Source organism: Muscardinus avellanarius, assembly GCF_963383645.1.
Source record: "Muscardinus avellanarius genome assembly, chromosome: X".
NCBI lineage: Eukaryota > Metazoa > Chordata > Mammalia > Rodentia > Gliridae > Muscardinus > Muscardinus avellanarius.
Genome location: NC_137792.1, coordinates 1,242,387 through 1,269,519, shown reverse-complemented (window position 1 = coordinate 1,269,519; position 27,133 = coordinate 1,242,387). Strand labels below are relative to the sequence as shown.

Here is a 27,133-nt window from a genome sequence, read left to right as displayed (position 1 = left end):
CAGACCTGACAGCGGTGTGATGTCTTTTGTGTGTGTTGGGGGGGGGGGGGTCTGGGGACGGCACCCAGGGGCATCCGACCTCTGAGCTACACCCCCAGCCCTATTTTTTATTCTTTATTTTGAAACTGGGTCTCACTGAGTTGCAGAGGGCCTCGCTAAGTAGCAGAGCCCTTGATGGATGGATAACTCCTTTGGACTTGTTCGGCGGTGATGGTAGAGAGGTCGGCGCATGGCTGGAAGACGGGGACCCTTGGAGATGAGGCCTTGAGGGGATCATATAGATCCCTGGTCGCATCCTCTCTCTCTGCCTCGCGGCCGCCATGAATTAATGACCTTCTTCCCATCCACCACCCCCGGCCGCCATGATGCTTCTACCCTGGAGCCGGCTAACCCTAGACTGGACCTCGGAAGCCATAAGTCTAATAACCCTTTTTCCTCAGGTGCTTTGACCGAAATAGCAACCAGATCAGTCTGAAGCCCTCCCGCACCTCTACACAGAACCCGTGTGGGTACGGACAGGCGCTGCCAGTATCTTATGAGGAAATCGGAACCTTGTGTTCGAGGATTTTGACACAGTCTAGGCTACACACATGCTCTAAGCATACATAAAGTAGGCAAGGGGATGCTGTGATGCTCAGCCTGCCAGCCTGTCTTCCTTCCTTCTTTCTTTCTTTCTTTCTTTCTTTCTTTCTTTCTGTACTAGGGATAAAACCCAGAGGCATTCTACCTCCATGCTACACCCCCAGACCAATTTTATTCTTATTTATTTATTCTTATTTATTTATTATTTTATTTATTTTGTGGTACTGAGGGGTGGAACCCAGGGGCTTTTCTACCTCCGGGCTACACCCTCAGACCGATTTTATTCTTATTTATTTATTATTTTATTTATTTTGTGGTACTGAGGGGTGGGACCCAGGGGCTTTTCTACCTCCAGGCTATACCCTCAGACTGATTTAATTCTTATTTATTTATTTATTTATTTATTTATTTAGTGGTACTAGGGGTGGGACCCAGGGGCTTTTCTACCTCCGGGCTATATCCCCAGAATGATTTTATTCTTATTTATTTATTCTTATTTATTATTTTATTTATTTTGTGGTACTGAGGGGTAGAACCCAGGGGCTTTTCTACCTCTGGGCTATACCCTCAGACCGACTTTATTCTTATTTATTTATTTATTTATTTAGTGGTACTAGGGGTGGGACCCAGGGGCTTTTCTACCTCCGGGCTATACCCCCAGACTGATTTTATTCTTATTTATTGATTTATTTAGTGGTACTAGGGGGTAGGACCCAGGGGCTTTTCTACCTCCGGGCTACACCCCCAGACCGATTTTATTCTTATGTATTTAGTTAGTTAGTTAGTGGTGCCGGGGGTGAAACCCAGGGGCTTTTTTACTTCCAGGCTATACCCCCAGACCGATTTTATTCTGATTTATTTATTTATTTATTTATTGGTACTGGGGTGGGACCCAGGGGCTTTTCTACCTCCGGGCTACACCCCCAGACCGATTTTATTCTTATGTATTTAGTTAGTTAGTGGTGCCGGGGGTGGAACCCAGGGGCTTTTTTACTTCCAGGCTATACCCCCAGACCGATTTTATTCTGATTTATTTATTTATTTATTTATTGGTACTAGGGGTGGGACCCAGGGGCTTTTCTACCTCCGGGCTACACCCCCAGACCGATTTTATTCTTATGTATTTAGTTAGTGGTGCCGGGGGTGGAACCCAGGGGCTTTTTTACTTCCAGGCTATACCCCCAGACCGATTTTATTCTGATTTATTTATTTATTTATTTATTGGTACTAGGGGTGGGACCCAGGGGCTTTTCTACCTCCGGGCTACACCCTCAGACTGATTTTATTCTTATTTATTTATTTAGTGGTACTGGGGGTGGAACCCAGGGGCTTTTTTTTTTAATATCTGGGCTATACCCCCAGACCGATTTTATTCTTATTTATTTATTTATTTATTGGTACTAGAGGTAGGACCCAAGGGCTTTTCTACCTCCGGGCTGTACTCCCAGACCTATTTTATACTTTATTTGGAAACAGGGTCTCACTAAGTTGCAGAGAGCCTCCCTCCGTAGCTGAGGCTGGCCTCGAACCTGCGCCATCCTCCTGTCTCAGCCTCCGCGGCGCGGGGATGACGAGCGTGGCCACCGCGCCCGGCTACAGATGATGTTTTAAGGAAGCTTCTAAGGTACTATCCAAGCCATTCCACACGCCACACAGAATCCAAGCTGCTCTGCTTGCATTGATGCCGACGTAGCAATCTCCCCAGGCACCCGATAGAGACAGCACGGGGCACAGAGGGCTGCCACCCACCCGAGAAAGGAAGGGCCGGCGGGCGGGGGTGGTGCGAGCCCGGCTCCTCCTGAGCCGGCTGGAAGCCAGGGGCGCTGGATCCCCAGGGAGCGCCACGGGCATCCCAGTCATATTCACTCTCCACACCAGTGCCCAGGACAGGCGCGGGAGGGCGGCGGGTCTTTGAGAGGGCTGAGCCTGATCCGAAAATCAGAAGGGCAAGAAGCAATGAAAAGATGAAGGGAGGAAGAAAGGATGGAGAGGAGAGGGGGAGAGAGAGAGAGAGAGAGAGAGAGAGAGAGAGAGAGAGAGAGAGAGAGGAAGAAGGAGGAGGAGGAGGAGGGAGAGGAGGAGGAGAAGAGAGAGGGAGAAGGAGGAGAGAAAAAGAAGAAGGAGGAGGAGGAGAGGAAGAAGGAGGAGAGAGAGAGGGAGAAGAAGGAGGAGGAGGAGGAAGAGGAGGAGGAGGGAGAAGAAGAGGGAGGAGGAGGAGGAGGGAGAAAAGAAGAAGAGAAGAAGAAGAAGAAGAAGAAGAAGAAGAAGAAGAAGAAGAAGAAGAAGAAGAGGAGGAGGAGGAGGAGGAGGAGGAGGAGGAGGAGAAGGAGGAGGAGGAGGGAGAGAAGAAGAAGGAAGAGGAGGAGGAGGAGGAGGGAGAGAAGAAGGAGGAGGAGGAGGAGGAGGAGAGGAGGAGAGGAGGAGGAGGAGGAGGAGGAGGAGGAGGAGGAGGAGGAAGAGAGGAGAGAGGGAGCGCGCGCACAGCCAAGCTCCGGAACGTCCAGCGCAAGGCAGAGGGCCCGCTGTCTCCATTCTGTCCTGTAGGTCACCTGGCCCTGCGCTCACCATGGCCGTCCAGCGTCGGGCCACAGCTTCCCACCCCGTGGCGCTGGCCCAGAAAGCAGCTGCCCGCCCACTGCAGGGCGGGATGGCATCCAGAGAGAATGCAGGCTGCCCCAGCCTTCCAGGTAAAACTGACAACCTGCGCAGAGACGCCACAACCCTCACAGCCCAACAAGGAGCCGGAGCCCAGCCCGGCCCAGGGTGGAGGGGCCGGCACCCGACGTGGTAAGTGGCACCGTGAGGTAAAACACAGGGAGAAAGCAGCCCCTGCTCCTTTGCGCTGACAGCTGATAATGTGCTTGGACAACACCATCTAGCAATTTCTTGGGACTTCTCATTTTGTGTGTGGGGGGGGGGCTAGGGATTGAATTCAGGGCCATTCAACCCCTGAGCTGCACCTCCAGCCATATTTATTATTATTATTATTATTATTATTATTATTATTATTTTATTTATTTGGTGGTACTGGGGATGGAACCCTTCTCCCTTCGGGCTACACTCCCAGATCTATTTTATATTTTATTTGGAAACAGGGTCTCTTAAGCCAGCAAGGCTGGCTTCGAACCTGTGCGATCCTCCTGTCTCAGCCTCCCAAGTGCTGGAATGACAAGCGTGCGCCACCATGCCCGGCTTCTTCTTTTTTTTTTTTTTTTTTTTGTGTGTGTGTGGGTCTGGAAGCCAGGGGCATTTGACCTCTGAGCTCCACCCCCTGCCCTATTTTTTCTTCTCTGTTTTTGAAACGGTCTCACTGAGTTGCAGAGGGCCTCACTAAGTAGCTGAGGCTGTCCGCGAACCGCGATCCTCCTGCCTCAGCCTCCCGAATGCTGGGATGATGAGCGTGCGCCACCACACCAGCCCAGCTTATTCTTTATTTTGAAACAGGATCTCACTGAGTTGCAAAGGGCCTCACTAAGTAGCTGAGTCTGCCCTCAAACCATGATCCTCCTCCTATCTCAGCCTCCCAAATGCTGAGATTACAAGTGTGCGCCACCACGCCCAGCTCGAGTTGTGTTTTAAAGTCATCAGGAAAGCCCGGCGCGGTGGCGCACGCTTGTAATCCCTGCCCTTGGGAGGCAGAGACAGGAGGATTGAGCAGGTTCGAAGCCAGCCTCGATGGCTTAAGAATCCCTGTTTTCAAAAATAAAATAGGTCTGGGAGTGCAGCCCGGAGGTAGAAGGGCTTCCACCACGCCCGGCAGGGGATGGGTTTTAAAGGTAGAATGCCCTTGGGTTCCATCCCCATATGACAAAATAATAATAATAATAATAATAATAATAATAATAATAATAAAAACAATGACTAATGACATTAAACATGTTTCCACATATGTGGGCATGCTGAAGCCTGCAAGTTTCCCCAGTGAGGGCTTTGGTTCCTACAAAGGGACAAATTGAATTATCTCCCAAGCATCTTACCCTGAGCCACAGCACATGAACAATGCCTAGCATTATAACCATCTCTTAGTATCTCTGTCCTTGGAAAACCTGACATCTTCATCTTCTGCTTTTATATATGTTTTCTCTCTTCTCTCTCTCTCTCTCTCTCTCTCTCTCTCTCTCTCTCTCTCTCGTCATACTGGGGATGGAACCCAGGGGCATTCTACCTCTGAGCTACACCCCAGCCCTACTTTTTATTTTGAAATAGGTTCTCACTGAGTTGCAAAGGGCCTCACTAAGTAGTAGCTGAGGCTGTCTGTCCTCCCATCTCAGCCTCCCAAATGCTGAGATGACAAGCGCGCACCACCACGCCCGGCTCATATTTATTTATTGATGTATTTGTTTATTTACATATTTCTGCAGGACCTCTCTAAGATACATCAAAGGACAGACAGCCCCTCCTCAGTTCACCCTCAGGCACCGCCTCGCCCCCACACACAGATCAATTACAGCTCAGACATTTCCTCTGCAAGTTTGTTACTCTTGGCCCTGGCGCTGAAACTTTGCTTTCTCTTTTAAAGATATTTTCTTTTAGCCTCACACACACAAAAATAAATAAACAAACATCTCTGCTGCTGTTAGGAGAACAAAGAGAAACAATGTTCACCTTTGTGGTCAACTTGTTTTCATAGAATGGAAAGAAACCTACAAGGAGATCTCTAAGTTAGACACTAGCTAGTAACTATAGAAAACAGGCGTGGTGGCCCACGCTTTTAATTCCCACGCTTGGGAGGCTGAGACCGGAGCATCGCACAGGTTCGAAGCCAGCCTCAGCTACTTAGTGAGGCTCTCGGCAACTTAGTGAGACTCTGTTTCCAAATAAAATATAAAATGTGTCTGGGAATATAGCCTGGAGGTAGAAAGCCTCTGGGTTCCACTCCCAGTACCACCAAAAAAAGAAAAAAAAAAAAGAAAAAAAAGAAAACAATGGGCCCTGTAGTAGGAATTCCACCCATGGTTTTGCAATGAATCCCTGTCTCTTCCCCCAAAAAATTATACAAGCCGGAGCCCTGCCTCTCACTGCCTGAGAATATGATCTTATTTGGAAATGATCACATGGAAATCTCATCACGAGGGTAGGCCTTGGCCAGTGAGAGAGATTTTCTTAGAAAAGGAAATTTAAACACAAAACCGAACAGAGGGAAGAGGGTCGGATGCTATGCAGAGAACAGACAACCACATACAAGCCTGGGCTGGCTCATTTTCTGAGGAAGAAATGACCCTGAAGTGACCTTGAGCTGGGACCTCGGGCATCTAGCAACTTGACAGAGATAATCGGTTTCCGAGGAGTGGGTCCCCCAACTTGCAATACATCATCCTTATGGTGGCCACAGCTCCTCCAGAATCCATGAGTGATTGCAAACCTGCTCACGAACTCTCTTCTCCAAGACCCAGCATCCTCAAAGGAAAATCCCGATGCCATTACATGGTGGCAATTTTTTTTTATAACACCGCCTCTACAAAGACATAATTTCTTTTCCTCTATTTGCGGTCCTGGGGATGGAACCCAGGGGCATTCTACCTCCGAGCTCCACCCCCAGCCCTATTTTTTTATTCTTTATTTTGAAACAGGGTCTTAACTGAGTTGCAAAGGGCCTCGCTAAGTAGCTGAGGCTGGCCGCGAACCAAGATCCTCCTGTCTCAGCCTCCAAAATGCTGGGATGACAAGCGTGCGCCACCACGCTTGGCTACAAAGACATAATTTTATTGAGTATATACTATGACCAGGTACCAAGGGCTTCCACTTGCCCGTGTCCCCTGGTATCCTCATCTTACACGCGAAAAAATTAAGGCCTCGAGGTTCTGGGATGACTAGCTAAAAATCTGGTGAATTCAGAGGTGTCCTCATCCACCACCCAGGCCTTTGACCAGAAACACACTCTCCCATTTTAGAGTCTCTGGAACTTTCATATTCTCTCTTCTTGAAAGGCCTCATCCTTATACTTAAATATGTATATGAACATAAAATAGAAATAGGGACAGGATGTTTTTCTGAAGATGGAAGGTGAGTTAAAAAAAAAACAACACAACTTTACAGGCTGCAATCTGTAAGGTTGCAAGAGAAACAAACCCTACAACATCCAGGAAGATCTAAGAAAGAAGGCCACAGCGGCAGGGCAATATATATATATAATTTATTTATTTTCTGCATTCTCCTTGGGTACTTTCCCGCAGTATCTGCTGTGGCTTCGCCCAGGGCAATGCAGAACAGGGAGCTCAGGGCTGCAGGTGCAGGACTGCGCGTGCCCTCCAGCCCTGGTCTAGGACCACAAGGACACTGGCGAGCAAAACCAATGGGCACTCCAGCCCTGGGTCCAGAGCTGGCTCCATACAGACCTTCTCCAGGTCCCTAAAGGAGCAAGGCCTTCTGCCTCCTCTGAGCATCTCTGGTACCCACCCCCCTCACTCTGCAACCTGCATCCTCTTGCCCCATCCTTTTTTATTCTCCTTCTTCATGGAAGCCCATTCCAAACTCAAAGCCCTGAATTTGCTCTCTAGAGTAGGCACCGCACTCTGCTCGCCCCTTCGCCTGAGCTGCTTAAGACTTAGACAAGAGCCGGGCGCGCCTAAGAACGTCCGCAATACCGCTGCAGGCGGCTGCAGCCACAGCCCTGGGCGCGCATGCGCAGAGCGCCTCCGGGAGACGCGCTGAAGGGTGTGTGGGGGGAAGGGCGAGTTGGAGGGCGGACGCGCGTGCGCAGTGCGGTGCTAGGGCAGGCGCGCGCGGAGGGGGGCTTGTGGCGAGGGAGTGCTCCGCTAGGCCGCGCATGCGCAGTGCGGCACCGGGCCGAGTGCCCGAGCTTGAGGGGCTCCGCGGGCGGCCGCGCATGCGCACTGCGGCGGCACGCGGCCGCCCGGGGCGCGCATGCGCGCTCCCGCGCGCGCGCGCGCGCGCGCCTCCCTCTCCCTCCCTCCCTCCCCGCCGGGCCAAGATGGCGGCGCCCGCGTCCGCGCTCCCGCCGCCGCGCCGCGTCACCCACCTCATCTTTGACATGGACGGCCTGCTGCTGGGTGGGTAGGCGAGGGCGAGGGCTGGCCCGCGGGGTCGGGGTCAGGGTTGGGGGCCCGGCCGGAGCCGCGGACGGGGCGCCATGGAGATGATGGCGGCAGCCCCGAGCCCACCCCCGACAGTCGGGCGCCCGCGGTCTGCGTCGGTGTCGCGCTTCCGGCGGGGCCGGAGCACGTGGGCCGCGGCCCCCGGGGGACCCCCCCGGCCCCCGCCCGCCTCGCCGACCGGGAGCGGTGCCTCAGTTTCCCCGTCTGCAAAATAGGCTCGCGGGGCCCCGCTGCTTGCTCCGAGGGTGCCGGTGTGCACCCACCTGGCTCGTGCGGCGGCCGGGCCTCGGCCAAGCGGAGCTTGCGGCTCCTGGGAACACCTCCAGCTCTTTGGGTGACATTTCCCGGGCCCCAGCTGACATTTGGAGGCCTCGCCATTTGCAGCAGACAGGTCCCGAGCGAGCTCTGGCCAAGGCGCGTCCAGCCCCAGGGGTCCGCGGTGCAGAGGTGAGCAGCCCTGCCAAGTCACCTGGAAGCGCACCCCACACCAAAAGTTGGTCAAGTCTTACCCCAGCAGTCGCCCAAGGCATGAGCTCATTATTATTATTATCATTATTATTATTATCATTATTTTGGTGGTACCCAGGGGCTTTTCTACCTCCAGGCTACACTCCCAGACCTGTTTTATACTTTATTTGGAAACAGGGTCTCACCAAGTTGCCGAGAGCCCCACCAAGTACCTGAAGCTGGCTTCAGTCCTGCGCGGTCCTCCTGTCTCAGCCTCCCAAGCACAAGGATTACAAGCTGCGCCGCCACGCCCGGCTCCAGAGCCCTATTTTTAATTCTTTATTTTTTATTTTCTTTGTGGTACTGGGGGTAGAATCCAGGGGCTTTTCCACCTCCGGGCTCTACTCCCAGACCTATTTTATACTTTATTTGGAAACAGGGTCTCACTAAGTTGCCGAGAGCCTCACTCAGTAGCTGAGGCTGGCTTCGAACCTGCGCCATCCTCCTGCCTCAGCCTCCCAAGCGCGGGGATGACAAGCGTGCGCCACCACGCCCGGCTTATTCTTTATTTTGAAACAAGTTCTCGCTGACTTGCGAAAGGCCTCACTAAGTAGCTGAGGCTGGCCGCGAACCCGCGATCCTCCTCTGTCAGCCTCCCAAGTACCGGGATTACAAGCGTGCGCCACCAGGTGCGGGCATATGAACTGATTTTTTGACACGGGTAACAAGCAGTCAGTCAGGGGTGGTAGACGGGAAGTTTACCAGCCAAGAGGAAATTAAAGATGGGATTTTAAGAGTCAGACACCCCTTCCCTTCAGAGAGAGCTGTGCTGGTGCTACAGGCTTCTCATTCCAGTCCTTGGGAGGCTGAGACAGGAAGATTGCAGATTGGAGGCCAGCCTCAGCCACTTAGCAAAGAAATCCTCTGCAATTTAGAGATTTTGTTTCCAAGTAAAAATAAAATAGGGCTGGGGTGAGGGAGAATGCCCCTGGGTTCCCTCTCCAGTACCAGAGGAAACACAACTCATGACTGGTGCTTAAGGTTGCCCAGATGTCAACAGAAAGACCATTGTGAAACATCAGCTAACCTGTCTATCCAAAGGTCTCCGAGGTCTGTAAACACTTCTAAGTCCACTTTCTGGGGAAGCCCCACCCCTTGATTGCTTCACCCAAGACCAGGCCAGGTGGGAGGGATTATTTGCACTTGACTAATTAAAAACAAGAAACAAAAAGACTGCAGCCCAGAGAGGGCAAGTCAGCTTTCTGCCTCTGTGGTAAAAAAAAAAAAAAAAAAAAAAAAATACCCGAGTACGGTCACTTCACGAGGACAGAGGGGTTTGGGGGTCGGAGTTTCAGTCCATGGTGAGCTGAGCTGTCTGCACGGCCATGGGGCTGTGGTAAGGTGGATTATGATGGAGAGAGAAGACAGGACAGACCAGAGTTGCTTACCCTGTAACAGCTGGTGAGCAGAGACAGGAAGCCCCCCCCCCTCAACTGGGCCCCACCTCCAGTATCCACCACTTCCCCAACAGCCCTATCAAATTAACCTAAAAGCCGGGCGTGGTGGCGCACGCCTGTCATCCCAGCACTTGGGAGGCTGAGACAGGAGGATCGCGGTTCGCGGCCAGCCTCAGCTACTTAGTGAGGCCCTTTGCAACTCTGTGAGACCCGGTTTCAAAATAAAGAATAAGAAATAGGGCAGGGGGTGGAGCTTGGAGGTCCAATGCCCCTGGGTTCTACCCCTAGACCCGCAAAAAAAAAAAAAAAAAAATTAACCCAACAGCCGGGCGTGGTGGTGCACGCTTCTAATCCCCGCGCTTGGGAGTCTGAGACAGGAGGATGGCGCAGGTTCGAAGCCAGCCTCAGCTACTTAGTGAGGCTCTCAGCAACTTAGTGAGACCCTGTTTCCAAATAAAGTATAAAATAGGTCTGTGAGTATAGCCCGGAGGTAGAAAGCCCCTGAATTCTACCCCCAGTACCACAAACACACACACACACACACACACACACACACACACACACACAAATCAAGTTATGAACCCATCAGTGGTTGACTCAGATCGGAGCCCTTATGACACAGTCTCTTCCCAAAACCCCTCCTGTGGACATTGCTGATGGAGGGGAGGGTGTTTCCTGTTGCACATTACTGCGGAGCTGAAACGACTCGCCTAAGCTATTACTGCTTTACGGCAACGCTGAGTGGATGGGGTTCCAAATAGAGATGGCAGGCTCCTACCAACTTGTGAATATGGGCTCAATCCTCTTCGATTTATTTTACAAAAAGGCGCACAAAAACTCGTTTTTCCGTCTTAGGAATTAGGTATAAATTGACGAATTCTAGTAGGGCGGGGGATTCCCACCGAGGTCACTAATTGGAACCGGCAGCGTACCGCAGGTGCTAAATCTGAAACGACTACATTTCAGGAAGCTTCTGGGATTCGGGAGTGGGGGTGGTAGACGCGAATTCTCTTCCTCCAGTATTCCAGAAGTTTAATTGTCGAACGCGTTCTTCATCCTCTAATGAAAGGTCCAGAGAACCTGCCCTGAGACACGCGTGAATTTTAATGCAAACCAAGATGTCTCATTAAAATCAGACTTCTTAAGCTCCTAACTGAGCCTGCTGTGGATTTTCTAGACACGCATACAGCCATGCTTTGAAATGACGAATGCCACTTAGGTTGCTGATGGGCGGGGATGTGGGCCAGGGTACCTCCTCAGCCAGCAAGGCCAGCCGGGATGCCCAGGATTACCCAGTCCTCCCATCTGCCTCTGGGGAGGGGAAGGCCGAGCTCCAGGCTCTGTCTCCTCGTTTTTAGCCTTCTTTCTCCTCGTCTCAACTCTCCTTTGAGATGATTAGAAAGTCACCTTTTGCTTGTTCTGTTCACGACTCTTAGCAAACTAGGCTTTGGAGAAGGCGCCATGTCATTCTCATTTAACCTCCGAGAATTCTGTAGGACTCCCGAACCTTGCTTGCCAAACCTGTTCTCAGTTTCCAAGCCCTGCCTGCATAGGTCTGTTTTCCTCTGGAATGTCAAATGCATTTCGCCTAGGAAGTTTTCTGTGTCAGGGTTCCCCACACCGCAGTTGCTGGGGGGTGAAACTGAAAGCGCGTGGTTGCTCGGAGATGGCTTGATACTTGCCGGAGGAAGGGGTGTAATCCGAGGCGAGTGTGGACGTGGGGTTTTAGCCGCAGTTAACAACGCTGCGGCCTTCCAAGTGTTTTTCAGATGTACGATGCTGTTGTCCTTTGGCACACAAATAACACATTCGAGGTTTTTTGTTTTTTGCTTTTTCTTGACCCAGGTTAACAGTGACTGAGCTGTGACTTAGGTAATAGAGTTGCCTCTCAAATACCGTTCAGGGAAAGGGCACTGCAATTATTTATGGACGGGGCAAGGCTTTTGAAGGAAGAGGATAGAAACCAAGGATCTCTTATCTCAGCTCCCGGATAGGGAAGATTGTCCAGCTTGTCTGTAACGGCCGCAAAGGGTGTCCCGGTGTCCTTAAGAAAGGAGAAACGTGGTTTCCCAGACCAGCGCGTCTCACTGAAACAGCAGACCCGTGTGGTATTTTCTGAGAGCAACTTTAAAAAAGACCAAAGGATATAGATGCATTTGGCGTAGATGCTGTATTTTGTCTAACCTAATGTGTCTAAAATACTGTGACTCAATGACATGTACTCAGTATAAGAAAAGAGTTGGGTTTTGTCTACATTTATTTTTGGTACTAGGTCCTCAAAATTGGGTGTTTGCCTGGTGTGGTGGCCACGCTTGGAATCCCCGCGCCTGGGAGGCTGAGACAGGAGGATCGCACAGGTTCGAAGCCAGCCTCAGCTACTTAGGCTCTCAGCAACTTAGTGAGACCCTGATTCCAAATAAAGTATAAAATAGGTCTGGGAGTATAGCTCGGAGGTAGAAAGCCCCTGGGTTCCACACCCAGTACCACTAAAAATAAAATAGCTTTAAAAAAGCCAGGTGTGGTGGCGCACATTTGTAATCCCCGCGTTTGGGAGGCGGAGACAGGAGGATCGCACAGGTTTGAAGCCAGCCGCGCTGCCTTAAGAAACCCTGTTTCCAAATAAAAATATAAAAGGTCTGGGAGTGTAGCCCAGAGGTACAAGGGCTTCCAGGAACCCCAGTACCACCCCCTAAAAAAATAGCTTTAAAAAATAAACTATCCTTATTCAATCAAGTGCCAATTAGCCACATGTAGTGGGTGGCGATGGGTTCCATCCTCAGTACTACCAAAATAAAAAAAGACAATTCCAAAGAGTCAGTGGGAAATGCTAAGGTAAATCTGTGAGAGTAAACGAGAACACTGTATGATCGCCCTGTCCCACAAGTGGCATCCCAGTAAAGGACACGGAGCTCGGGGCGGAGACCGGGGCGCCGGCGACCTGTGCAGGCACTACGGCGTGCATGTGTGGACTGGAGCTACGTTTTGGGAACCTCGCCTGGGCTACCGCTTTAAACCCTGAGACACCCCTGAAGCGGAAGACAGAAATAGAACCCCTTTACATAACCAGCACCTGCCCTAGATTGATCTTGGGAGCGTCTTACCCCCGTTTGCCGTTGACCCCCTGTGATACCTCTGCACAAGCTCGCACAAGCCTAGTGATCAGAGCTCGTCTGGGGGCTCCTGTCACTCAGTGTCACAGCTGTTCATTCCAGGAGGGGTTTCCGAGGACCGCGGCTCATTTCTCGGGGAGGTGTGGCAGCGTCAAGGCTCTTCCTGGTGTGTGCCTGTGGACGGGTCGCGGCTTGCGCTGGGCCCTCGCGGCCGAGCTCCCCCTTGGAGCGCAGCTGTGATTAAGTGGCCAGGCTTAGGGTCTGTTTTCAGAAGTCAGGGTGAAGGCTGGGCTCTGGCTTTCCTGGGAGCCAGCGTGCCCTTGGGTTTGCTTTGACCTTGGTAGGTGGAGCTGAGGAAGGCAGGCTGTGTCCTTGGGGCGCTGTTGGCCCACAGCCACCTTTCAAGAGTCTGTGGTTTCTGGATCAGAACAAGCGCAGGGCACCTGTGTTCACCTTTGGGGCCAGAAAAGCCCGGGGCTGATCCTGTCTCCTGTGTTAGACAAAAGGCAGCCAGCGGTGGCCCTGGATCCCTGGGCTTCCTCTTCCCTCACACCCCAGCGCCGGGCCTGCCTCAAGTCTATATTCAGGGCTAGTTGTGTACCATTCGCCACTACAATCATGGCGGCCACGCACGCTTGTAATCCAAGCATCTGGGAGGCTGAGACAGGAGGATCGTGGTTCGTGGGCAGCCTCAGCTACTTAGCGAGGCCTTTTGCAACTCGGACCCTGTTTCCAAAATAAGGAATAAAAAATAGAGCTGGGGTGTTGCTCAGAGGTAAAATGCCCCTGGGTTTCATCCCCAGTACTGCAAAAATGTGCGTGCGTGTGTGTGTGTGTGTGTGTGTGATCACGGTGGAGGGGGAGATGGCGATGGCCCCGGCTGCAGGTGCTTGTCCAGGCGGAGGGGCCCATGCTGGGGCAGTCCCCAGCCAGCCTGCCGTGGACGGCCCTCCCCTCCCTGTCCCCCGCAGGCCCTTCCAGCGGTGTGCCTGGGTTACTGGAATCTCAGCCCTGGGGACTGCAGAGCCGTGGATGTGTGTCTTTAGAACCGGCTCGCTCTTTCTCCTGGAAAAGGCGTTTCCGCGGGCGGGCGGGCGGGGGAGGGGTGGTCTCTCCAACTTCCTCTTCTCATGCTGGTTTGGCCCACCATGCTTTCTCTGAGTCACACCACGCAGTTCAGCGGGTGGATGGGAGACAGACAGACAGACAGACAGACAGACAGACAGACGGCGGGTCAAAGAGCCCCTTAGGAGTGCCGCCCGAGTTGTGTGCGCGGGGCACGGGCATTTGGGAGGCGCTGTGATGGAGTGTCGGACCTTTTCGTGAGCTGCGTGTTAGCACTCAGAGACACAGGCCGAAGGAGCGCTTTGGCCTCCCTGCCGTGCTTGAGGGCCAGCGTGCGGGGCCTCTGCGTGAGGGGGAGCTCACTGCCCCAGCCCTAAGCAGTAAATCCCTGCTGTTTATGAACAAGCCCGCCCGCCTGAGGCCCGTAGTGACCTCAGCTAGTCTGAGCCAAGACCGCAGACAGCTGCCTGTGGCCGGGACCTCACATCCGGCCATGCCAGAAGGAATTCCATGTGTGTGTGCGCGTGGTACTGGGGATGGAACCCAGGGCATTCTAAGTCCCAGCTACACCCCTAGACCTACTTTATTCTTTTATTTTTGAAGCAGGGTCTTATTAAGTTGCTGAGGGCCTCAAAAATTGCTGAGGCTGGCTACAAACCTGTGATTCTCCTGACTCGGCCTCCCAAGGACTAGGATTGCAAGTGTGCACCACCGTGCTCAGCTAAGAACATTTTAATTCCCTGGCGTGGTGGCATACGCTTGTCATCCCAGCATTCCAGAGGCTGAGACGAGAGGATCACGGTTCAAGGACAGCCTCAGCTACTTAGTGAGGCCCTTTGCAACTCAGTGAGACCCTGCTTGAAAATAAAGAATAAAAATATAGGGCTGGGGGTGTAGCTCAGAGGTAGAATGCCCATGGATTTTATCCCCAGTTACACACACACACACACACACACACACACACAAATTAACATTTTAAAATAATGTTTCTGATGTCAAATGGAAGTGGTCCCATGACTCATAAATCCTGCATGTAACAAACTGAGTTTTTATATATATATTTATATATATTTTTGTGTGGTACTGGGGGTAGAACCCAGGGCATTCTACCTCTGAGCTATATCCCCAGCCTCATTTTTTTTAAATTCTTTATTTTGAAATAGGGTCTCACCAGGTTGCAGAGGGCCTCACTAAATAGCTGAGGCTAGCCGCAAACCTGCAGTCCTCCTGCCTTGGCCTCCCAAGTCCTGGGTTTACAAGCGTGCGCCACCACGCCCGGCTTCGTTGAGTTTTAATAGTGAAGAGGGGGGCGTTTCTGGTACAGTATTTGAGAATTAAAATTGCCCCTTTGGTCCCAGTACTTGGGAGGCTGAGTCAGGATCACAGATTCATGGATCGCCTTAGAGACTTGGTGAGGTCCTCTGGGACTTAGTGAGAGACTGTTTAAAACATAATAGGGCTGGGGCTGTAGAAAGCCCCTGCATTGAAACCCCCATAAAAGAAAGGAAGGAAAGGGAGGGGAAAGAGAGAGAGAGAGAGAAGGAGGGAGAGAGAAATGAGATGTCCTCACTGCTCCCTTACAGGCATTTTCTTGGAAACTGTCAATCCTAACACAAATGCATTTCTCCCTTGTCTCTGAAGGGGAACACCTTTTCCCTGTGGCTTTGACAGGTGGGCATCCTGGCCTGTGTGGAGCAGGCCGCCACCTCCCTCACTGCCCCTCCTCTGGCTGCGCCCACCCTGTCCCGTGATGCCCACGGCCCAGTCACCGAGGCCGCGGCGCTGCCTGGGGCCCTGACTGGCTCCCAGCCCCCCGGGCTCCCCTCTCCTGGTCCCCGCGCTGCGAGGGGGCCGGCATGGTCTTCTGTGACCCACAATATTACATTTAGAAACTCCCGCGGGCCGCACAGCCGTTCAGATCAAAGAGGAAAGCGCGGCTCCTGCGGACGTCCGGCGTGTGCTTGAAAAGTCAGCGCAGGTGTTGGAGCTCACACCTCCACGCTCACCCGAGCGCGGGCCAGAGTAACACCTCACCCGCCGTGCGCGCGCCACAGAGCTGCTCTGGAGAACAGAAGACCCATCTCCTGCCCCTGCGGGGGCGCTCACGGGGGCACTGCCTGGGATGCGCCCGTGCAGCCGACGGGTGGGCCTTTTCACTTACTTTCGCTTACATTTAAGCTCAGCTCTCGGTGAAGGGATTCGCTCGTCCTTTGTTCGGAAGCTCTCCTGCGGGATGCCGGAGGGGGCTTCAGAACGAGCCCCTCGGGGATCCAGGAGACCATTTGGGACACGGGTCAGTAGTTGCTGGTGGTGCACAAGAACAGGGCGTGTTGGGGACAGAGCAGGATTGTGAGGCCCTTTGACAGCTGGTACCTCGAAGTTGAGCCAAAGGAATCTTTGTAAGTTGCTTTTCTCAGATTGTGCGTGTGTGTGTGTTACTGTGGGTGGAACCCAGGGGCTTTCTACCTCCAGGCTATACTCTTAGACCTCTTTTATACTTTATTTGGAAACAGGGTCTCACTAAGTTGCTGAGAGCCTCACGAAGTAGCTGAGGCTGGCTTTGAACTGGCACGATCCTCCTGTCCCAGCCTCCCAAGTGCGGGGATGACAAGCGTGCCCACCGCGCCCGGCTCTCAGATGATTGTCATAGTAAAAGAAAGCTGACTGTCAATCACCAAGAGGCTGGGGCTCTAACTCCCAGTTCAGTGGTCTTAGACTGGGGGAAGACGCTCCGCCGCGGGAATGTGGGGGTCGGAGCGCCGTGGGAGCCCCGCACGGGTACTCAGGTGACGCTGGGACGTGGTCGTTCCTCTGCCCGGCTTTGGGTGTGCGCGCAGGTGGAAGGGTGCCCTCATCCCTGTGCGGGGTGCTGTGGAAGAGGAGCCACGTCACGCCGCCGGCGTATCTGAAGGTGTGTTGCACGCAGGCTAACGTGTATGAATCTTTCTTAGGCTTTCCACTCCTGCCCAGACTTGAGAACTGCAGAATTAAATCTTACCCATGAACCAATTTTAAGCAACCAAAAAACAATTGACTACTAATTAGCGGCTTCTGTTCAAGGCGAGCCACAGCTTTGCAGGTATGTGAAGCGCAGCTCCGAGCCTGCAGCTTTCTGAAAAGTCGGGACCCTGTCCTACACCCTCAAGTCTCCTTGTTGCAGGGGAAAACTTTTCTTTTTGCAGTACTGGGGATGGAACTGAGGGGCATTCTACCTCCGAGCGACACCCCCAGCCCTAGTTTTTATTCTTTATTTTGAAACAGGATCTCATTGAGTTGCAGAGGGCCTCACTAAGTAGCCCCGCAAACCGGGATCCACTGGTCTCAGCCTCCCAAAGGCTGGGATTACAAGCGTACCCACCACGCCCAGCCTACAGCCTTTTCTTTTGCAGGTAGCTTCAATCAGAGCCAGTGTTTAGTCAGAAGGTCACAATCCACAGAGGGATAAAACCTTCCTAATCCTTTTTAAAACGTGGTGGCTGAGCCGGGCCTGGTGGCCACGCTTGTAATCCCAGCATGGAGGCTGAGACCGGGATCACGGTTCGAGGCCAGCCTCAGCTACTTAGGCCCTCCGCAACTCAGTGAGACCCTGTTTCAAAGAATAAAAAAATTGGGCAGGGCATGTAGCTTGGAGGTCAGATGCCTCTGGGTTCCATTCCCAGACCTGCAAAGAATTAAAAATAAAACGTGGCCGCTGATACCCTGGCAGGACGCAGGCCCAGGCGTCCTCGACTGGTGCCCATGGCCCTGTCAGGGAGACCCTGGCTGCACCTCACAGAGTCCTGCTCTGAGCTGTCCGCGCCCTTCTGACCGGCCGCAGCTGAATCCTAGGAAGCGGGGTGGAGCCTGAGCCAGGGCGTCTGACTGGCTTCTTGAAAGAGAGCCCAGCTCTTGGTTGTGTTTTCTGGGAAGCCGCTTGACACCTGGCCTTACACGCCCGGTTCTCCTCTCTTTAATCTGCTTCCGTTATCAATAGCTCTGAGCCCTTGCTTAAGACGGAAGCAAACACTTGGTTATTTTAGGAGCGTAAACACTTGGTGATGATGGGCGCGTCCTGTGCCCTTGCGGGAGGCTGGGGGCCCCAAAGGCCTGCCTGAGTGGGGGAGGCCGGCCCCAGTGCCTGGCGCTGTTGGAGATGGCGCGGGCTTGCCAGGTGAGGCTTCGAGGAAGGGAAGGGCTTCCGGCCCTGGGGGCAGTGGGACCCCCGCCGCTTCCCCTCGCCTTCACCTTCCAGCCAGGAGCTAGGGAGCTGCCTCCCCGCTGCCATCATGTGCAGCCCCGCCAGCCCCTGCCCCAGACCTTCAGGGGACGGCCCTCGGCGGCTGGGAGCGAGCGAGGTGTTTGTTTGTGTAAGTTGGTCTATTCCAGGTATTTGTTGTCGCAGTGGAAAGGGAGCGCAGTGTGACTTGAGGGTTTGCACTGACCACAGTAATCACACATTTCACTGAGTACTGACGCTGCCTGGCTTCGGGAGCACCGGCCTTCCCTGCTTCCTCCCTCTCCCTTGCGCTTGCTCTCCCTCATCTACCTTTTTTTTTAATGGTACTGGGGATGGAACCCCAGGGGCGTTGCACCCCGAAGCTACACGTACTCCAGCCCTACTTTTTATTTATTTATTTATTTTGGTGGTACTGGGGTTCCTGGAAGCCCTTCTACCTCTGGGCTACACTCCCAGACCTATTTTTACATTTTTGTTTGGAAACAGGGTCTCCTAAGCCAGCGTGCACGTGGCTGGCTTCAAACCTGCGCGATCCTCCTGTCTCTGCCTCCCAAGCACGGGGATTACAAGCGTGCGCCACCACGCCCGGCCCCAGCCCTATTTTTTATCTTTTTTTTTTTTTTTTAAGGTACCAGCGATGGAACCCCAGGCATTCTACCTCCAAGCTATACCCCCAGCCCTATTTATTATTCTTTAGTTTTTTATTTTCTTTTTAATTGTTTTTAATTTTTTATTAATTTTTTGTGGTACTAGGGTTCCTGGAAACCCTTCTACCTTTGGGCTACACTCCCAGACCTATTTTTATCCTTTTTTTAATTTGTAAACAAGGTCTCTGAAGCCAGCATGGCTGGCTTCGAACCTGTGCAATCCTCCTGTCTCTGCCTCCCAAGCGCAGGGATTACAAGTGTGCGCCACCATGCCTGGCTTATTATTTATTTATTTATTTATTTATTTTGGTAGTACTGAGTTTCCTGGAAGCCCTTCTACCTCCGGGCTACACTCCCAGACCTATTTTACATTTTTATTTGGAAACAGGGTCTCTTAAGCCAGCGCACGCGGCTGGCTTCGAACCTGCACGATCCTCCTGTCTCCGCCTCCCAAGTGCGGGGATGACAAGCGTGGCCACCACGCCCGGCATATTCTTTATTTTAAAACAAGGTCTTACTGAGTTGCAGAGGGCCTCATCAAGTAGCTGGGGCTGTCCGCGAACCACGATCCTCCTGTCTCAGCCTCCCCAATGCTGGGATCACAGTCAGGGGTACCTGGCCCTCATCCCAGCCCTCATCTATCTTGACATGAGGTTTTTCTTTTGCTTTAACGTACGTGTGTTTACGCTCATGTGTGTGTGTGTGTGTGCACATATTTATTTCCTTCTACGTGCCTGACACCTGTAATCAAGGTCGACACAGAAGCCCAGCCCAGGCGTGCCCTCTGGGGGCCCTGCGTTGCTGTAGGGCCATTGTCAGGTGTCCAGCGTGCTGAGATGGCAGTGGAATCAGAGCTGTGGGGCTGAGTCAGTTATCCTCTTTCTCAAGCACCTGGGCAGGAAGGCTCGGGCGGCCCGTCCCGGGGCCCTTGGCATCCGGCGCTCTTCACTGATTCCAGGGCAGCTCGTCAAGGCTTCCGGCCCTCTTGGTCACGCTGCTCCGACTCAGGCCGTGACTGGCTCTCTCAGCCCGCCCTGGGTGCAGGCACCAGGGCGGGTCCTTCTGGAAAGATCTCTAGCTCCTTGGTGATCTGTCCAGAGGAGCCATCAAGGCCCAAGACCGGGTTAGGGGGACCTGAGCTGTACCCCGGGCTGGCTCCCGGCCCGTGTTCATGGACACCCGTGCTGACTCGGTGGCGTGACCCAGCGTCCCAGAGACCCTCTGCCCCGCAGACCTCTGGTTCATGAATCGTCTCAGATGATGCGTTGAGATCTCCCAGGACGCAGGGGGAGGGAGGGTCCTCAAAATAAAAACTAGTCAGACCGGGCGTGGTGGCGCACACTTGTAATCCTAGCGCTTGGGAGGCTAAGACAAAGAGGATGGCACGGGTTCGAGGCCAGCCTCAGCTACTGAGTGAGGCTCTCAGCAACTTAATGAGACTGTGTTTCCAAATAAAGTATAAATAGATCTGGGAGTGTAGCTCAGAGGTAGCCTCTGGGTTCTGCCCCAGTACCACAAAATATATACATAAGTTAGTAAATAAATAAAAATTAGTCAGATCCAAGACCATGTTTAAGATCCCACCAAAGCTGCTACAGAGACCGGATGGCCTGATAATGTCTTGTAGCCCGTCCTCGGGTGACCAGGGCTTGTGAGACCACGTCCAGTGGCGTCCTTACGTAGTGAGGGGTGGCAAGACAGGAGGGCCTTGTGAGCGCGCGTCTCGGAGCCTGAAGGGTGGCTGGCGTCCCCGGGCGATGTGGGTCCTCCCAGCGGTCCCTCCGACCTGGGCTGGGGCTGCGGCGGGCGACCTGGCTTGGAGGGCGGCCTCTGAAACAGGCCCATCTCCTGCGGCTGCGCCCTCCCTCTGACCTCGCTTGGGTCTCGTCTCTGTCTTGGGGAGCTCAGCTCTCAGCCCCTCGGCTCCGCAGGCGTGTCTGCCTGAGCTGCCGTGTCCCTGCCTCTCGTCTGTATTTCCCAGTGACTACCTGCCCTTCCCACCCGGGTGGCCCCGGGGTTGAGACTTTGGCAGATGCTGTGATTGGCCCTACTCTTCTTTCTGTTCCTTGCTGCACCTGCACTTCAGCCTGCGGGCTGGCCCCGGCTCCTGACTGCTAGTGGACGCCTGCCTCTCCTGTATCCTGGAAGGCCCAGGGGCAGCTGGGGAAGATGGGCGGCCCGGATGGTGGTGCCCGGGGTTCCGGGACCTGGGCATGCTCAGATGGCGCCACCCTCGGTATATTTTTCTACATCCCCTGGTCAAGGTATTTGGTCCTGACCTGGTCCTTCAGCCTTTCCCAAGAGAGGGATTATTGCTGTGGTAAAGAGACCTTTGACCCGCCAGTTATGGTGGTGCTTGGAGGCTGAGATGGGAGGACCTCAGCTCCGAGGCCGGCCTTGTGCAGCCTCGGGAGAGCGCTTCCAAACAAGAACAGCCGAGGGCTGGCGGTATAGTCTGGACGTAGAGTGCCTCTGGGTTCAATCCCCAGCACCACACACACACAGAAAGACTTTGATCTGCAGTGTATCCATGTCTGTCTGTCTGTCTCTCCCTCTCTCCTCCCCCTCCTCCGCCCCTGTATGGACTTTTCTGTACTGCAGAGAATGTTCTGGGGCAGACACCTTCGGGCCATCTCTGGTGCGGCTCGGGAGCCAGCTCCCTTCCGAAAGCTCTTCGGTATCTCCTCGCATCTGGCTCAGCTGGTCCGCCGCCCTGCCAGCTGGGAGCGCCCTCATTAGAGCATCAGAGCCGCCCACGCGGCCCTGGGGAGGCGCAGCCGGCCATTAGTGGCCGACAGTGGGAGGTGGCGCAGCGGCACTCAGGTGCGGAGCCCGGGCTGGGTGCCGGGCGGAGGGGGCGGCACGTCCAGGGGCACCTAGGCAAGGAGATGCATCCCGGAGGGTCCGTCCCATAGCAGCGGGTCCGAACCCCATGGGCTCTGAGGACGGTGGCAGGGACTGGTCAGCAGCGGGCGCGCACCGGGAGGGCCTCGTCTGTCCTGCCCAGGATCAGAATTCACGTCCTGGAGTGACTCGCTGTCTCTGGAAGCTGGGAGGAGGACGCTGAGGGCGGGAATGTGCCTGGGGAGTCTTCCTCCGTGGAGCGCCTTGGGCGAGGCAGAGGAGGAGGAGGAGAGGGCCCAGAGCAGCCCAGGACGGCAGCAGGCTGTGGGAAGAGGCCTTGTAGGGCCCCGAGCCAGCGCAGGACACCAGGCAGGGGCAGTGGTGGGGTGGAGAGCTCCGCCCTGGACAGATGTGCGGAAGCCCTGTTCCTGACAGGTGTTGAGGGCTCGCCTGCTGGGCAGTCTCCAGTCTAGCAAGCAGAAAATGCAGTCTCTCTCTCTCTCTCTCTCTCTCTCTCTCTCTCTCTCTCTCTCTCTCTCTCTTTTTCTTCATACTGGGGATGGAACCCAGGGGCATTCTACCTCCGAGCTCCACCCCAGCCCTATTTTTTAGTCTTTATTTTGAAACAGGGTCTCGCTGAGTTGCAGAGCCTCGCTAAGTAGCTGCGGCTGGCCGTGAACGGTGACCCTCACGCCCGTCTCTCTCCGTCGCGGTGTTTTTGATGAGGGGGATCCGTGCCCAGGCCCTGCGCCCCGACTCTCACAGTGAGCAAAGGAGAGGGGGGGAAGCCTGCATGGGCTTCCTGTGACTGGAGCACAGCGCAGGAAAGCAGGCGGCTCTTTGGGGGCCCACTCTACAGCCCCTCCAAGAGTGTGTAGGTTGGGAGGAGTGGCGGGGGAGAGTCAGGTCCAGGGACTGCCGCGTGGACAGCTGGTTCTGGAGGGGCCTGGGCAGGGCTGCCACGTGGCCCGGGTAGAGGGCAGCGGCTGAAGGGGAGGCCCCTGGAGGCGGGAGAGACCAGAGGGGACTGTGTCTGAGCCCAACACCCGGGCCTCTCCTCTCCTAAGTCAGCAGGGCGGCTGGAAACTGCCATGGCTTCGCACTTAAGACAGACACAGCCTTGGCCGAGAGCACGACTGCAGCGAGGCGTCCCCTGGGCCCAGCTGGGCAGCAACAGGAGCGGGAGGCCTCCTCACAGTTCCCTGGACTGTGCACCTACCCACAAGGGCGGGCTGTAGCCCGGGAAGGCCTGGGGGCTCTTAGCACGTTTGATGTGTGCTGCCAGATGGCTGAGGCGGCTTCCCCTGCTCCTCTTCCTCTCGGTCTCTTCCTCTTCTCTCCTTCCCATCACTGACTTCTTCCTCCTCCATCCCACCTCCTGTGGCTGCCGCCTCCTCCTCCTCCAGCTCCTCTTTCTCCTCCTCCAGCTCCTCCTCCTCCTCCTCCTCTCTGACTGCGGTCCTCTTCCTCTTAATAGCCCTCTTCCTCCTTCTTTTGGAAAAGAATGTTGCATGGAAATAGAGAAAAAGCAAAGCCAGGAGAAATTGGAGGCTCCTCCCAGGTCCTCCAGGTGACCCCCCAACTGATGGTCTTAGGCCCAGTCTCTGCAGACACATAGGCTTGAGGGGACTTGCGTCCCGCCCTTGCATTCCCCTTGCTGGGTTCCAGGCGTCGGGCTGGAGGGAGGGGCGCGTTCATGGAGCCGGGACTGCCTACCCTTGGATTCCACACTCAGCCCATTTTCCGGAGAAGGGGGAGAATAGGAGTGCGCCTCCACCCTGCCGGAGGCCCAGGCTGAACCCGGCCACTGGTTTTAAGCCACAGTGACTCCAGAGTCCTGGCATCGGCAGATCTGAGAGGCCCAGAGCACGCTCCGTGCTGTCGGTGATGTTCCTGGCGGTCCCAAAATGCTTTGCTTTCCATACGGCTGCCCTGTACGGCCATCCACACACACGGGGGATGTTTCAAAAATCAGTGTCAAGCCCGGCGGCCATGGGGGTGCACGCTCACAATCCCAGCATTCCGGAGGCCGAGACAGGAGGACTGTGGTGTGCAGACAGCCTCAGCTACTTAGGCCCTCCGCAGCTCAGTGAGACCCTGTTTCAAAATAAAAAAATAAAGAAATAGGCTGAGGGTGTCGCGCAGAGGTAGAATGCCCCCGGGTTCCATCCCCAGTACTTATAAAAAGAAAAAAAAATCAGTGTCCTTTCATGAAGACTGAAGTCATATTTTTTTTTTTTTTTTTTGTGGTACTGGCGTTCCTGGAAACCCTTCTACATCCGGGATACACTCCCAGATGCCATTTTTTATATTTTTATCTGGAAACAGGGTCTCTTAAGCCAGAGAGGCTGGCTTCGAACCTGTGCAATCCTCCTGTCTCCGCCTCCCAAGTGCCGGGGGATTACAAGCGTGCGCCACCACGCCCGGCTGAAGTCATATTCTAAAAGTCCAGTAGCTACGTAGTAAGCCAGTGGCACACCCCAGGATTGCCTCTTCAGGGAATGTCCGTGGGCTTGGCAGGGCGGCCACAGGTCCGAGGTGCAGAGCCTCCCTTTGCAGGGCCCCGGAGCCCAGTCCTGGAGAGACCGAGGAGCCCGGCCTCCGCACAGGCTTTGGTCCAGTTGTGCACGCTGCCCCGGGTCTGTGTGCTTCGTGACGGAGAAGCCCGATGCACGCATCCCCGTGCATCTAAAGAGAGCCCCGTGAGCGGCCTGCGCAGGCCGGAGCAGCAGAGCCCTCCTCTCCCCGCTGCTTTCAGCAGGTGTGAGGGCATGATCAGAAAGGGCTGTGCTGGTGAGGTACCGTCAGCCGTTGCTAACGACGGGCCCGGCGTCACTGACCCGGCCCAGGCTCCCCCTCCCGGTACCCGTGTCTCTGATGTTCCTATCCTGGCCACCACAACTGCCGGAGGCTGAGGCCCACGCTGTCCTGTCTTCCCAGGACGACTGTTTCTACTTGTAATTTCACCAACACTGACTCTCAGACCGGCCAGCTGCAATCATACCTAATACTTAGTTACAGAAAGCCCCCACACACATATCCACACACATGTAATCTTAATCATGTTCATACCCAGGCATGCAGATTCTTGATTATTCACAGAAAGAACAACCGACTCCGGGGCCCTGATAAGTGCCCACGCCTGTCCGCATGACCGGTCCCTAGCGCCCAGGCCAGCGTATAAACTAAAGGCCGCAGATGACTTTTCCTTTAAAGCGATCGGGCACCTAGAACATAGCTCCCCAGATAGAGATGTCACAGGGCGACGTGAGAGACCCCAGCCTTGTCCAGAAAACCCTTTCCTGTCCCCGCAGGGCTTTCTGTTTCCGGACATCCCCGGCCACCTGCTGCTTATGGCGGAGCCTATCTGGGGACCGGCATGGGTGTCAGGGACACCACTGGGCTGCAGCGAGCGTCTCTCCTGCCGGGGCCGCGGGTAGCAGCCCGTTTCTGTTCTCTTGTCCTGCAGAAAGCCCGCACACCCGAGGGCGAGGCTGCCCTTGGCTTTTAGGAAACAGAAATATTGACACAATGGCTGTGGTGGTGCACGCCTGTAATCCCAGCATTCCGGAGGCTCTTGGCACACGTCTTGAGACCTGCTTTATGACGTGGCGGACGGCCTGTCCGGAGGCCTTCCCACGTACGTGGGGAACAGTGTGTGCGCCGTTATGGTTTCGTAGATGCCTGCCGCCAATGCTTGACAGCGGGTCGGTGGCCTCGGTCAGGTCTCCACGTCTGTGTGTCTTCAGTCTAGCTGTAGGCTTTATCTCAAGTGCAGCGATGTCCCAGCTCCCATGGTGAATCAGCTCTCCCTGGCTTGAACCTGCGCCATCTTCCTGTCTCAGCCTCCCAAGTACTGCGATTACAAGCATGAGCCACCACGCCCAGCCCCCGGCCCAATTGGTTATTCTTGATTTGGAAACAGGGTGTCACTGGGGTGCTGAATGTGGGGAGCTCTGTGCTTAAGTGGATGGATGTTTATTATTGCAGCACCTTGTCTGTGGAACGCGCCTTTCACCGCCGTAAGGTGTTCCCATGAAAAGGGGTTTGTTTTCTCTGTAGTAAAAAGGCCCGCGGTGAGCCTCCCTTGTCTGACGACTCCTGTGGCTCGACAGTCCCTTTGCGAAACATTCCCTATGTTTATAGCGCTTCCGGTCTTTTCGTTTCAAGCCTTTGGTGCCTTCCGTGCCCGCAGTGTGCCCCTTACGGGCAGCCAGTAGACGGATTGTATTATTTGTATTAGCCAGTAGTATTATTTGGTTTTTGCGGCCGATGCTGATGTTAAACCCATTCTGTGAATCTCTGCCTTCTAAGTGGAGTGTTTGATTCACGTGTACGCAACCCAAGTATTGGCAAAATAAGACCTATGTGTGCCATTTTCTTATCGGTTTTCTCTAGACCTTGTGTATCTGTTATTTCTTCTTTCTGTTCTAGATTTTGTTTTTAGTTAGGGGTGTGTGTGTGTGTGTGTGTGTGTGTGTGTGTTTAACTGAGTATTGAACCCAAATTTTTATATAGAAAAGGTATTATATTTTTAAGTGTTTATTTTCAAACCTGGCCTGATATTTCCCAAAACGGAGAGTAAAAATCAATAGCAAATGTAGATTTTGTTTGTTTTCGGTGCTGGGGATGGAACTTGGGGCCCTGTATGTGTGTGCGCGCGCGTGTGTGAGAAGCACGCGCCCTGCCACTAAACGACACCAGGCCCAACAAATCTTGCGTTAAATGCCACCTTCAAGTTGGAACATGTTTTGGTTCATTAAACTCTGCTCAAATGTTGGAAATAACGTCGATTGGGAAGAGAAACAGATACAAACTCACACTGGCGCCAGCAGTAATTGCGAGTGTGCGGGCAGCGCCTCGGAGTGGCGGCGGCGGGGCGACCCTTGCCGATGGAGCCCATGAAGGCAGGGGGCGGGGGCTCCGTCTGCCCCCTTATCGGCGCTGCTCTGCCTTCTGAAAGCGGTCTCCTGCGGCATCTGCACCCGCCTTCTGAGGTGCCCCTGGGAGACATCCAGGTAGGAAAAGCAAGAAGACCAGGGCTGGCTAGGCAGGGGAGAGGCGGCCACCTCCCTGACGGGGAAAAGCCCCTGTCAGAGGCCTTTTCTGTGCCCAGGACCTACTAAACGCTGGCTTTGAGAGAGAGATGGGATCACAGACAGCCCTGCCTCCGCTCCCTGTACATCCCGTACATTCCTCTTTGTTATGGTAATGAGTTTTGGGGGCCAAATGAATGTAAGCATATTCTCTGAATCCCAGTATCTACAGGATTTGAGACTCGCTCAAATCCAGTCTTTCGGACGGCTCGACGTGAACATCCTGTATCCCTCTGGCACGTGTAAGTCTGGATCAATAGCTCTGTGTCTGCCTGACTCCCCTGTGGCTACGGGAAGGCCCCAGCACCCATCCCAGCGCGTGGCCTCCCCTGCCTGTTGTCCGCCTACCTTGGGTGCCGGTGTCTTCTCCGAAGAGCCTCCCTGTGCTCGGCTGGGGCAGTCAGTCTGTCTGTCTGTCACCCCTCTGCACCAGGCCGCCTCCCTTGCTCCTCTCCTAACTAGCCCTGCAACCCCCTCCCCATAATTAACCCTAAACGAGAGAGTGGAACCTGCTGTTAGCGAGAGTGTGGGCGTGGAGAACGTGGGCATCCAGACACCCTGGAGGCTGATGGGCGCCATAGCTTGGTCCTGCTGGCCTTGCCTGCGGAGGAGGG

The 27,133-nt window shown here is 54.2% G+C and overlaps 1 protein-coding gene across 1 annotated transcript in view; it reads left to right on the top strand.

The window, feature by feature from the left end:
- Nucleotides 1-7,513: 7,513 nt before the first annotated feature.
- PUDP (pseudouridine 5'-phosphatase) overlaps nt 7,514-27,133 on the top strand; it is a gene marked incomplete at both ends in the record, with an annotated part of 68,522 nt that continues 48,902 nt past the window's right edge. The window contains one exon of the mRNA XM_080718560.1: nt 7,514-7,592. Within this exon, the coding sequence (XP_080574686.1) occupies nt 7,514-7,592 (79 nt within the window). The remainder of the gene's footprint in view (nt 7,593-27,133) is intronic.